This window comes from Onychostoma macrolepis, chromosome 05, assembly GCF_012432095.1.
Source record: "Onychostoma macrolepis isolate SWU-2019 chromosome 05, ASM1243209v1, whole genome shotgun sequence".
NCBI classification, from domain to species: Eukaryota; Metazoa; Chordata; class Actinopteri; order Cypriniformes; family Cyprinidae; genus Onychostoma; species Onychostoma macrolepis.
Window position 1 is genome coordinate 2,265,308 of NC_081159.1, and position 14,372 is coordinate 2,279,679.

The window sequence follows — 14,372 nt, forward strand, 5'->3', positions numbered from 1 at the left end:
AGGACGGAAGACATGTTTGGTTAAACAATTTGTGAGCGTTTTCGCCAGGTGCATTTCACATGTTGTTCCGACATTGGAGAAATCTATTGACAAATCCAAAGCAAGCTAAAGGACACATGCACACACACACACACACACACACAGCCTCTGATGTCCCGAGATCTTCCTGAAGTTTCCATTTAATAAACCCATATGTGGTTGATTCTAGCATTTGCTGACATATTACTGCAGGATGAACGTGTTTATACATAAACCAGTCCCATTGAGAGGAATTTGCAAGCATTATCTAATAACCCTGCTGAAAAAAACAGCTAAAACCAGACTAAACTGGTCGGCTGGTCTTAGCTGTTTTAAGCTGGTTTTAGCTGGGTGTTCCAGCTGGTCTCCCAGCCTGACCAGTTAGGGAAGTGGCCAAAACCCCTCTAAAACCAGCCTGCTGACCAGTTTTAGCTGTTTTTTTTCAGCAGGGAAACCTTGTTGCAATGGCATTCTTAAGGTGTTCTGAGGGAAGCCCAAGTCAGCAATTACATTCTTAAATGTGCTTTGGGACACTCTTTCATTACAAGTCTTTGAGGTTTCTTTTGCTTGTTTTATTATCAGGTCCAAGTGTGCAGCACATGTCCTGAAAAGTAACACCAAATCATTTGGATGGTCATCTGGCGGCTGGCTGCGGTTCAGCTCATAAACCCCGCCCTCTCCATGTAAACAAATGGGACGCGAGCCAAACTTAAAAATCAATTACATTTTTCCCAAAATGGTTTCCATTATTTTAGGTAGTTCTTATCACGCTGAGATACGCTTTAGTTAGTTATTTGATGCTTAAAAACCGGGATGTGGTGTCATGATTGTGAGCCTGAAATGACGTCATTTTCGCAAGACGACAGCGACCACACTGAGACGCTTTGGCTTCATTTTTCTATGGAAGTGGAGACGTGTCATCCATCTTTTTAACAGTCTATGAACAGGTCAGTCAGACGACTTACAAAAGTAATTGCAAAGGCATACAATTTGAGGTGTCCATTCACTTTCAATTTTTTTATTTATTTTTTTATTTTAGTACCATTTAGTACTATTGATACTATTATAGTTTTTTTTTTTTTTTATAATTTGAATTAGTTTATTTATTTATTTATTTTTCTGTTTTTATTTGAATTTAAGTTAAAGTTTTGTATTGTGTTTTTGCTGCTTCTTTTTTTATAAGTTTATGTTTTTTTTTGTTTTTTTTACGTCTATATAGTTTTTAGTAATTTTTATTTCGGTTTTAATTTCAGTTATATTATTTCAGTAGATTAAGCTAAAATAAATGAGAATGAGAAATTTTGCCTTTGCAACTAGCTGAAAGAACGTTTATAAAGTTTGTATTTAATTTAAAGTTATTTAAAATAACAAAAAAGTTTTTTTTATGGTTTTAGTTTCAGTTATGTGACACTGAATTAATGGCTGCTAAAAATTCACAGGAATAAATTATATTTCAAACTATTACAACAGAAAATTATTATATATTTTAAATCGCAATAATATTTCACAATAACACTGTTTTTACTGTATTCTTAATCCACCAAATTCAGCCTTGGTGAGCATAAGATACTTTTTTCAAATACAATAAAAAAACATCCTACTGATCTCAAACTTATAAGCAATTAAAAGCACCACTAATAATACTCAGCATTTAAAATGCACAGCGTCACTTCATAATGTTTACAGCACTGTCTTTGCTGCACTGCAATGATTTGACAAGGTAGCGATGTCAACAGTGCAGACCTCATTGCTTTTGCACATGTTTTTCTAGCCCCTCAAATGCAGTCGAGGGCTGCAGGTGACCTGAACCGATGCGGATGACACGTTACCTTGGGAACAAGAAAAAGAGCAAGTTAGCGGCTAAACTCACGCTGTCAGTTCTGTTCTGCATCATATCCCTACTCTCTCTGCAGCAGAGTTCAATCTGTCACAATGCATTTTCACTGGCGGCTGTGTCCGTCATTTCTCTGTGCCCCCTCTCGTCATGCCGTTCTGCATCCTCCCGGGCCTGTGACTGTCTCATTGGGATGTGCACTCATATGTGAGTGTCCTCTATGAATAAATATCTCTCTCTGTTCTTGGAATTTGGAGAGATGATTTCTTTTTCACGTCTACTGCTCTTCCTAATCGACTTCTTTGCTTTCCTGTGGCCTCCTTTTTCCCATCTTGTGCCTCTTTACGGAGAGAGTTATAGCCAGTGTAATTGGACAAAGCAGTACAGCATCAGTGCCATATGTAGAGACTCAGGGCATCTCCAGAGCAGTGACGCACACTTATACAAACACAGAGTCCAGATGGGCTTCATGAGGTCAGACCCAACAAAACAGTGCTATTAACTCTCAAAACTAGGGCTGCAACATCCATTCGATAAAATTGACGAAGATTCAACCTTAAATTTCATTACAGATTAGCTGGGTCCTTCAACAGGAATACTTTCTGAAACCTCCATTTGCCAGTTTAACAGCTCTAAATGTTCTCCTATAATGCCTGATGAGGTTAGAGAACACCTGACAAGAGATCAGAGACCATTCCTTCATCCAGAATCACTCCAGACCCTTTAGATTCACAGCTCCATGTTGCTGCTTCTTCTCTTCAGTTCACTCATGTTCTACAGGGTTCAGGTCAGAGGACTGGAATGGCCAGCAGAAGCTTGGTTTTGTGCTCAGTGACCCATTTTTGTGTTGTTTTTGAGGTTTGTGTTTGGATTATTGTACGGTTGGAAGATCCAAACATGGCCCATTATAAGATTTCTAACAGAGTCAGTCACTTATTGATTTTTATCTGTTGTTATTTGATAGAATCCATGATGCCATGTGTCTCAAACAAGATGTCCAGGACCTCCAGCAGAAATATAGGCCCACAACATCAAAAATACAGCAGTATATTTCATTGTACACATGGGGTACTTTTTATCCCTGTGTTCACCAAACCCATCTTGAGTGTTTGCTGCTAAAAAGCTCTTTTTTTAGTTTCATCTGAGCATAGAAGCCAGTCCCATTTGAAGTTCCAGTCGTGTCTGATAACTGAATATGCTGGAGTTTGTTTTTGGATGAGCGAGGAGAATTTTTCTTGAAACCCTCCCGAACAACATGTGGTGATGTAGGTGCTGTTTGACCTTTTTTTTTTAAGGTTTTCTGACCCCGAGACTCAACTATTTTCTGCAATTCTCCAGCTGTGGTCCTTGGAGAGTCTTTAGCCGCTCAAACTCTCCTCCTCACAGTGCATTAGGACGATATAGACACACGTCCTCTTCCAGGCAGATTCGGAGCATTTTATGTTGATTGGAAATTCGTAATTATTGCCCTGATGGTGGAAATGGGAATTTTCACTGCTCCAGCTCTTTTCTTAAAGCCACTTCACTAATTTGTGAAGCTCAATTATCTTTTGCTGCACTTCAGAAATACATTATTTGGTTTTTCTCATTGTGATGGATGATTAAGGGGATTTGGGCTTTGTTTTCCCTCCTGTTTATACTTCTGTGAAACAGGAATCCATGGCTGGATAATTTCATGTTCATAATCACTCTGGAGTGCTCAAAATTGTGAATATGAATGGGAATATACTTCAGAGATATTTTAATCATAAGAATTTCTACACTGTAAAAAAAAAAAGTTGAGCCAACTTAAAATTTTAAGGCAACCAGCTTCAGCAGATTTTTGAGTTTTCTCAACTTGTCGTGCCGATATTTTGCCGATATTTTTGGCTATGACTGTATATATATATATATATATATATATATATATATATATATATGTGTGTGTGTGTGTGTGTGTGTGTGTGATGAAAATACAGTTAAAAATGCTTTAAATTGATCAAAAGTGACAATAAGGATATTTATAATGTTACAAAAAAATGTATAGCTAAAATAAATGCTGCTCTTTTCATGGTTTACACAAAAATATAAATCTGAAAAAAGTGTCATTAATTTTAAAATTACATTACATTTTAAATGTAGCCTATATACAGTAGATATTGTCATAACATATTTTGTGTACTTTAAGTACTTTTAGAAAAATTGCAAAAAGAGCACCTTTTTGAACTCTTCTCCTCATTTAAAAATATTACTGTGGAAAAAAATAAATAAAATAATCAAATTCCAGAATTAAATATTTACATTATTAACCAGTTACCAACATTATATCCATCTAATCCGGAACAAGAGCCATTTTTGATTACATCTGACAAAAACGATGTTAAAATCACTGATTTATATTTGAAAAATTCTGCACACATTATTTGGGAAATGTTTGAAATGATGATGAATTGAGGAAATAATTGACAGATTTTTAAAATAATTGTTGGTTGCAGCCCTGCACATGCCACATGATTGTCCTTTTGTTAACCTGCACTTTTCACTTCATTTCACCCTCACTTTGATGCTTTTTGCTCCTCTGAATATGAAAGGTGCTGGAATGCATGCAAATAACTAACCGTTGAGGGTTATTTGCTAGGGGTTCAGAGCGCTTAATGGGAAGTCAATTACAGGCCTGGGCAGCTCTTTGATCCCAGCGCCGCTGACATGCTCGAGGGGTATGTGGGCTAGAATGTCAACCTTTATCAGCCAGTAGCCAAAACAAAAGAAAGAGAAGGAGAGAGCAAGAGAGGGAAAGTAGAGGAACAGATAAGAGGGAGAAAGATCTCTGAGACCCTACATTGTCTTGCAACATGGGAGTAAACAGAGGATTAGTGCGACTATCAATTCAAGTGGAGGTGGAGCCCTGAGCCCTGAGCTCACGACGACACATGTCAGCTCTTAAGAGGGCCAGTCTAGAAGGCCGACCTTCAAATCAAAGACGATGACTATAGACAAGCTCAAGAGCAACAGATATGGCCATACCATGAGAATGAAAAGATGTACAGAGGAGGGTTATCTGTAGGTTGTGCTTTCATGCTAACTAGAGCGGATCTGTGCGAATCCTTTATGACAGCTGAAAAATGACTTTTGCAAATGAAAAAACCCACCAAACTGGTCCCATGTCATTCTCGTGAACAACACTGCGGACGTTAGTAGCTGATAATAATCATTCATATTCAGAGAAGAGAGGGGAAATCCTGTCAAAGGTGAAACTCACTGATTAACTTGCAATTAAAACCCAAAATTCAAATATGGCTTAGAGTGATTATCAAATCACAAAAGCTGCGAGATGTCCTGCGTGTTTCAGAGTGAAGAGCGGCACTGTGTTCATTTACATGCAAGCAGCATGATCCAGTGTTTCTAGTGTCTCAGAGCGACTCAGTTTGCAGTAAATGCTGCTCCACATGAACTCCATCTCTCCATCTGCTCTGAGTTTAGGTTGCTCATAACATGCATTTAGGAAACCAGCATGTGCTAACTATCTTTCCAAAATTGTAATGAGATGCGCTTATAATAAACCAGCTGCTGTCAACAACAGTGAAGCTTTTTAAAATACAAACGTGCAATTTTACTGTAATGTAAAAAAAAATAAAAATATAACAATTTTTTTAAATGCAGGTGGAGGAGAGAGAAAATAAAGAGAAACGTAGACAGAAAGAAAAAGGTAAAAGCGAGCAAGGGAGGTAAAGAGGAGGGGAAGACAATTAAAAACAAGAGACAGTTTGGGTGAATGAAGTTGTACAAAGGAAGGAGAGACAAGTAGGGAGACAAGTGAAGAGAGTTAAAGAGGAGAGAAAGACAGGAATAGAGAGAATGAGAGAGGTAAGAGGGATTAGAGACATGTAAAGACGAGCAAGGAAGACAGACAGGTAAAGAACAGACGTGACAGAAAAATGGTAGAGATGGTGGGAGAGATAGATGCATAAAAACAGACATTTAGGGAGAGAGAGAGATATGACAGTTAAAGAAGAGAGAGACAGGTAAGCAGAGAAGACAAAAAGTGAGTATAAGTATGAAATGTACATATAAAAGTGAGAGAATTATTGGTATAAGGGAAGGAGAGAACGGTAGGGAGTCAGAAAGACAGGTGAAGAGAAGCGAAAGGGGTAAAGATGAATGTTAGACATGATAAAGGTAAAGAAAAGAGAGAGAGGCAAAGAGAAAGACTTTGAGAGCACAGAAAAATGGTAGGCAGAAAAAAAGGTAAACCTTCTTTTCGCCACAAAGAACCTTTTGTGAAACAGAAAGGTTCTTCAGATGTTAAAGGTCCTTTATTAGACAAAAAAGGTTCTTCAATGGCATCGTGAAGCACTTTATTTTTAAGAGTGTAATCTGACTGCTGCGGTGTGAGCAGTGCGTGAGCAAACATATATGTGACCCTGGAGCACAAAACCAGTCTTGAGTCGCTGGGGTATATTTGTAGCAATAGCCAAAAATACATTGTATGGGTCAAAATTATCCATTTTTCTTTTATGCCAAAAATCATTAGGATATTAAGTAAAGATCATGTTCCATGAAGATATTTTGTAAATTTCTTACCGTAAATGTATCAAAACGTAATTTTTGATTAGTAATATGCATTGCTAAGAACTTCATTTGGACAACTTTAAAGGTGATTTTCTCAATATTTAGATTTTTTTGCACCCTCAGATTCCAGATTTTCAAATAGTTGTATCTCAGCCAAATATTGTCCGATCCTAACAAACCATACATCAATGGAAAGCTTATTTATTCAGCTTTCAGATGATGTAGAAATCTCAATTTCAGAAAATTGACACTTAAGACTGGCTTTGTGGTCCAGGGTCACATATCAAGAAAAATGCTCTCCTACAATTTCCTGATGATATTTGTGAGAGATATCGGCAGCCTGCAGTAATGCTGCGGTAATAAAAGAGTGCCTACCCTTCATCTGAAAGTTTCACAAATATGATTATCAAGTTGGATAACGAACTCCACGATCATTAATCAGTAAAGCAGATATCGGCTGCTTTATTGATTTAGAAATGCACTGTATGCAATGTTCTTCTACTACCAGCAAATATTGATCAATATCACGTTTGACAGATGACAAGCTTCAAAGCATTGGCTGAACACCAACACTACCGCATTTATTTATTAGTTTTCCCCGATATGAATTATCCAGCATGTTGGCAATAGCGTGCATTCAGTAAATTCAGCGCGAGATGATTTGGCTCACAGGCCCGGTGTGTTTTGTGAAGCGGGTTGTGGCTGTGTTTTGGTTCTCAGGTTACGCAGCGAACCCCAGAAGGCCAGCGAGCCGGCGGGGGATGAGTTCTCTGCAGCTGCGCAGCAGATACACGCTTCATGTGTTTGATGGAGAGAGTCCAGATCAGATTCGTAACAGATCCATCCTGAAGATGCCTATCAAGAGGAAGTACGCCGCTCCGCTCTGATGAGACCGAGGGGTCAAGAGTTAACAAGCGCAAGTACATCCAGGTTTGTCTGTACGACTGACGGATCAATGTTTGACAAGACGAGTCTCTTTAGACACCTGTGGAGGCTCTGTACTTCTTTTGAACTTTCTACTCATCAAATAATCCAGAAAGAAATGTTTCAAGGTTTCCAAAAAATATCAAACAGCACAATTGTTACAAGATTTCAAAACCTACCTTAAAACATATCTTCTTGTTTCTCTGATCTCTGACTGTATGATCTGATTCATGCCATGGATTTCATGTTTATCTGTATTTATCTGTTTTTCTGTCTGCTGTGTCATGTTTGCATGAGTTTGAGTTTGCAGAAAGGCGCTATATAAAATAAACATTATTATTATTATTATTACCTACTAAAGCCTTCTAGTATCTCAAGAGGATATGAACTTTAAAAAGGGAAACACTGCCATCTAGTGGTTTGCAACAACTTGTCTGTGAGTCATTTCTCACAGGATTTTCTTTTTCACTTTTACCTACCAGCCACACAGTGTGTATCTTCTCCAGACCACTCGCCGTCCGCTTGACATGTGCGTTCTTGGGACCCGTAGAGTCTGTATCCACTGTTACATGAGAATGTGACCGTTGCCCTTTCCAGATACAAGGTTCCTTCCTTCTGACCGTGGTTAGGCGGTGACAACCAACCACAGGATTGCACTGAGATCACAAAATCACAGCCGTTACAAAACTATATAGAGATATTATTCAGATAACAGTAAGATGATATGCAAGTCTCCAATGCTTTATAACTGAGATATGGTCAAAGATCACGTTTTAATAGTGTGCCGCTGGCATTTAATCTGCATACGATGCTGTTTAAAATTCAGCAAACAGCTGAAGGTTGTTTTGACGTCACTATGTAATGCTGGCATTGGTCTTTATCCTCATGAGCAGTTATAAATGCATAACATTTGATAAGACTTATATGAGCATGTTGTAAAAATCTTAAAAGCAGTAATACAAGCTTCAGGAGACCACAGTATGCACCTATTTAGAAGAAATAAAATAAAATAAAATAAAATTAAATTAAATAAAATTAAATAAAATTAAATTATTAAATTTAAAATAAAATAAAATAAAATAAAATAAAATAAAATAAAATAAAATAAAATAAAATAAAATAAAATAAAATAAAATAAAATAAAATAAAATAAAATAAAATAAAATTTAAAATTTAAAAATATATTATAAAATTTAAGCATTAGTCACAAAAGGCTGTTGCTGCAGTAATTGTATCGTGTTTTTTAGGCTTAATGCAAGAAAATTAAATGAAATATTAGCCAAAATGATCAAATTATTATTATTATTATTCAATCAAATGTGCTTCATTAATCATTTCATTATCTATCATCTGTAGGCGGTATGTTGTGCCATTAGATGTAGAAATAATTGATGCATGAACACATAATTCATCTGATGAGTACATATATGTGACCCTGGACCAAAAAACCAGTCTTAAGTCGCTGGGGTATATTTGTAGCAATAGCCAAAAATACACTGTATGGGTCAAAATTATAGATTTTTATTTTATGCCAAAAATCATTAGGATATGAAGTAAAGATCATGTTCCATGAAGATATTTAGTGAATTTCTTACCGTAAATATATAAAAACTTCATTTTTGATTAGTAATATGCAATAGGCGATTTTCTCAATATTTAGATTTTTTTGCACCCTCAGATTCCAGATTTTCAAATAGTTGTATCTCAGCCAAATATTGTCCGATCCTAACAAACCATACATCAATGGAAAGATTATTTATTCAGCTTTCAGATGATGTATAAATCCCAATTTCGAAAAATTGACACTTAAGACTGGTTTTGTGGTCCAGGGTCACATATAGGTTATACAAAAAAAAAACGTGGCTCATCCAATTTGATTTTAGAGCCAGAAATGCACGGATTATAAAATGTATTTGAGATGTGAGATGGAGCCTAAATCACACACATATAAGTCTGGGAAAGAAAATACTGTAATTACCATTCCTGCAAAATGTTTTTTTTTTTTTAAATATACAATATATGAAGCTTTTTCACAATAGGTTCCCAGGGAAACTGCTCCACTTACCAGGCTCCAGAGCTGTCTTGGTGGACGTATGACTCCGGTAGGCCAGCAGTGTGGCATTGCCTTGTTCCAGACTGCGCATGCTTAGTGCGTCGTATTTACAGAACGAAGCCCCCTCTCCGGCACAGAGGTTCAGCACCGGCTCCAGCAGGGGGTCCTCTGGGTCTTCAGTCACGGAAAAGTTTGGGATGAAAGACGGATCGTGCTTTGGGGCGTAGTAATATTCATTCAGGAGGTAGGTTGAGTCGTAAGTAAAGAGTGAAGTCTCATTCGTAACGGCCCCTAGAGAAGAAAAACACATGGCATTTTGTGAAAAAATGAGGAGAATGATATTTTACAAATGACTTTTTAAAACAGTATTAAATTAAATCCTACTCTCAAAAACAGCAGTTATAATTACTTCCGCTTGTGCTTATTTTCAGCTGTTCTTATGCAATTAAATCTAATTCACTATAGAACTTCAATGACACTTAGATCAATAGCTGGTCCATTTAAGATCTGATTTTTATAACAATATTTTAATCATAGACAAAAAATGTAGTGTATTTTTTCATTGCAACTAAATAAATATATAACAACAATAAAACACTTAAAAAAGGGACATTTACAGCATTTACGTGACAGACTAAATCTGTGATTCCATTAAAGCCACATGGAATAGTCACAAAATAAATATGAAACGGCTTTGAATTAGCAAACTGTAGCTTTACAACAGATGGAGCCTTTCTTAAATAGAGTACATTTATCAGATGACGTTCAAAAAGTAAATGATATCAGATGATAAGCAGTATAAATTGTAATTTCGGTTGCATTCAGTTTCATCACGCACTGGCAGTGAAATAATGTAGGAGTGCCGCAGTTACTCACAGCCAGCACAATAGCTGAATATGTCCTGTGCACTGCTATTGAGAGGGATGATCACTCCATTACTAGAGGTCAGATCATCTTCAGGGTCGTCATTCATTGTGCCGAGCAGTCCTAGCGTGTGGTTCTGTAAGTCATGTGGCAGTAAAACGGTAAGGGTCATGACCCCTTCACCTGCCCTGACCTCTACCCCCGTCCCAGACGGAAACATCACAGTCACATTACTGGCTTTAGGGGAAAAAACAAAAACACCTGGAACCAAGACAAAAAACAGACAACAATTAGTCTGCCAAGAATAACAGATCATGATTTTTCAACTTGTACATCTGCTGAAATAATATTAACAGTATTAACAGAAAGTATGAAGGTCAATGATTACATTTATGTACATGATAAATTATGTCAATATTTTAATACATTAATTTGTTTTGCAAACATTGTTTGTAATAAACTCACTACTCTCTCTGAAAAAAGAGAGAGAAAAAAGAAACTTACCATAAATAAATAATTTAAAGATACAAATATAGACTAATTAAAATTGCCAATTTTGCTCAATTATTTTTAACATTTTTATAAAACTTTTTAATATTTTTTTAAAAATAAAAAACGAGACTGCATTAATTATATATTTTTTTTTTTTATTTGTAAAATATTATTACAATTTAAAATAACTTTTATATTATAATATATTTTTAAGCGCAATTTATTACGGTGATGGCAAAACTGAATTTTCAGCAGCTATTAGTCTAGTCTTTTGTGTCACATGATCCTTCAGAAATCATTCTAATATGCTGATTGGGTGCTGAAAAATATATATATTTCTTTTATTTTGCTTAGGTAAAGCTGACTTTGAGAGGATAAATAAACTGGTCTTACCCGTAAGGTCGATCCATTTTTGCTCAGAGAAGGAAAGCACCTGTTGGTTCATTAAGACCTGCAGCTCATCTACTTGGTCTCCGAGACGCACCTCGATGACATCAGAGTCTTTCTCCCTCATGGCCACTGAACTGAGTCGTGTCGCCATAGCAACAGTACCTGACAGAACAGTTTTCTTAGACCAGGTCTGATTCAATCCTTCCTTAATACAGAAGGTCACAGAACTCACCATTCTCAAATTTCATTGGTTCAGTCCTGCCTTGCACAGACAGATCATAGTCTGACGAGTGAACCAGAATGTACTCTCCTTTCCCATTGAAGGTGAAAGTCACACCATCGAATGTCATAAAGTGGGGGTCACCAAGTACAGCAGCTAATGAAAAGAAGGGATTATTAAAGTATAAAATAAAATATAATAAAAATCATTAAATAAAACTTCAAAATGAAATAACATAAAAAATAAAAAGCATTAAATAAAATAAAAGTATTAAATAAAACAATAAAATAAAAATCATTAAAACTAAAAAACAAAATAAAAATATTCAATAAAATTATAAAATAAAACAGAAAATAAAATAAAAAGCATTAAACAATAAAATTAAATAACAATAATTAAATAAAATAAATAATTAAATAAAAAGCATTAAATAAAACTACAAAATAAAATAAAATAATAAATAATAAAAGCATTAAATAAAACTTCAAAATTAAATAAAATAAAAAGCATTAAATAAAATAAAATAAAATAAAAGTATTAAATAAAATAAAATAAAATAAAATAAAAAGCATTAAATAAAACTACAAAATAAAATAAAAGTATTGAATAAAATAAAATAAAATATAATACAAATTATTAAATAAAACTTAAAAAAATAAAGTAAAATAAAAGTATTAAATAAAATTATAAAATAAAATAGAAAATAAAATAAAAAACATTAAACAATAAAATAAAATAAAACAATAAAATAAAATAAAATAATTACAGATATTTTCTTTACCCGCTCTAGGAGGATGATATGTTCTGCAGTCACTGGACGGGCGGTGAGTGAAGTAGTATTTGCAGTTATCTGACCACAGGCAGCAGTAGTAGAAGCTGATAACATCATACTTCCAGTGAGAGAATGCTGGAACTCTGGGTGGTTTCTTGTACGGCGGGTCGCCCCAGTCGTGCCCTCGATCCGGGGTGCTGCCACCGATAGAGTCTCCCGTGAGCACCTGAGCTCCAGTGCTGTCATAACAACACTGCTGACCCGCACCATACTCAGGACTGCAAGAAAAAAATAGATCAACGGACTAAATATGACACACATAATTAAATGTATTTACATGAATAGTAAAGTGTTATAAAAAAGTTTTGGACACTGTCTACTTTGTGATTCTATTATTGTCTAATTTAAACACATGCATTGATATCAACATAAAATAATAATAAATTAGTGATAGAACAATATATTGGGTAAGTACATTACAAAATGTACTTACAACCTTGTGTATAGACTATCTGCATTTTCTTTTTTTTAATTGAATCTTAAATAATTAGTAATAATGACACTACAATCAATTTTCTATGCCACAATGTGCCACACACCAACAAAAATATTAAATAAATCACAGCTGTCAATAGGTAAATAAAATAATCAAATAAGCATAAATCAAATCACACATAAGCACAAATCAAGAGAACATCAACTTGCATGGTTTGCTCACAGATTTTGCGCAAACAACCATTTGAAAGACAAAAATATACATTTGAGAAGACATATTTGAGCAGAATATTTCAATAGAGATGGCTATTCTCCAAATTGTTTGCCAGTGTTTTCAGATCATCCATAATGTTTTGCCAGGTAAATTAAGTAAACCATTGGGCAGAAAATGCATCGATTTGAGCGAAAGGCTTGTTTCAGGATAAATAACCAGTGGGCAAATATCGCACATAATTATGCTTAATATATCGAGAGAAGCAGACATTGTGATCACAGTTACATATGATTTATCGTTTATGCTGAACTGACTCGAGCTATTGTTCTTGTACAGCAGAACTTGCTGTATCTCTACAGTTAAGTCTCCATAGTTAAGTTTCCATAATTGATTCTGCTATTTTCATGTTTATCACTAAGCTGCTTTAACACAATCTGTGTCAATCTCAGATCTATCTCACAATCTCAGAAACTGTGTCTATAGAAGTAAAGGTGACTTGACATATTACCTGCCCTGAATGGCTCTGACGCAGTGAACTGCACCTGGATGGTAAACACAGAAGCTACCTGCCTCGATATCACAGCCATAATCGGTCTGAAAAATAAACACACAACTCATCAAAAGGAGCTCTAATACAGAGACTTGAATATAAACAGCTATATTACATTTAATTAAAGCTGTTTTACCAATGCATCTATGATTACAAATATAAGTTGTTGGAATAAATTGGTCTCAAATAATTATGATGTTGCTAGTGTTGCACACTGTGGTGTCTCAAACAATGTCAGATTAATTTATTGCTCTACACCTACATGAAATCTTCCGGTGTCAGCACGGGCCTGGGCCAGTGTGCAGGGGCAATCGGTGATCTCAGTCAAGAAATTGGGCATTGCTTTCTCTTCTTTATCCCAATTGATGCACTTCTCCAGGGCCCAGCCTGCAGAGTCCTTCCTGAAGGCCTCCTCAAGATGCCAGGCGATCGCATGCGCTTCACTCCACACGGCGTTTACATTCCTGCACACACAAAAAAAGGTGTCTTTTTCAAATATTTGGATACTGGAACCATAATATTTTGCACCATTTAATTAGAAAAACTACAAAAACAAATACTAATACTGTTACATGTAACAGAATTACATAATTTAATTACAAAATAAATGGGTTACACTTTATTTTAAGGTGTCCTTGTTACAGTGCAATTATACATTTAAAGGTGCAATAAGTCTTCAGAAATATTTTTTGTTATGCTGGTTGAAAGTCTCTTCACATCCTGATAGCAATCATTAAGTTAAGTGGTCTAAATGTATTTATCTGTATTTATATATTCTGTGGAAGGTGTAGGACCATGAAATGTAATTAAATACAATTTAAATACACGTCTTGCACACTTTAATGCCCTTTGTATGGAACATATACTCTCGCTTTGAACTGGAATCATGGTGGAATATCTGGTGATGTCCACTTCGCAGGGCACTTATGACTTACGGTCGAACAGAACAACTGTCGGAGGTGATAAGATATACATATGAAAAGTGCAGAGCGTGGAGG

General features: G+C 35.5%; 1 protein-coding gene across 3 annotated transcripts in view; it reads right to left on the reverse strand.

Moving 5' to 3' along the window:
* susd2 (sushi domain containing 2) overlaps positions 1 to 14,372 on the reverse strand; it is a 36,309-nt gene that overhangs the window by 12,296 nt on the left and 9,641 nt on the right. For all 3 annotated transcript variants that reach the window (XM_058774962.1, XM_058774963.1, XM_058774964.1), the window contains exons 6-13: positions 13,637 to 13,838; positions 13,333 to 13,418; positions 12,125 to 12,393; positions 11,356 to 11,499; positions 11,127 to 11,285; positions 10,254 to 10,502; positions 9,390 to 9,668; positions 7,804 to 7,980 (exon numbers count right to left, since the gene is read on the reverse strand). In XM_058774962.1, the coding sequence (XP_058630945.1) occupies positions 7,804 to 7,980; positions 9,390 to 9,668; positions 10,254 to 10,502; positions 11,127 to 11,285; positions 11,356 to 11,499; positions 12,125 to 12,393; positions 13,333 to 13,418; positions 13,637 to 13,838 (1,565 nt within the window). The remainder of the gene's footprint in view (positions 1 to 7,803; positions 7,981 to 9,389; positions 9,669 to 10,253; positions 10,503 to 11,126; positions 11,286 to 11,355; positions 11,500 to 12,124; positions 12,394 to 13,332; positions 13,419 to 13,636; positions 13,839 to 14,372) is intronic.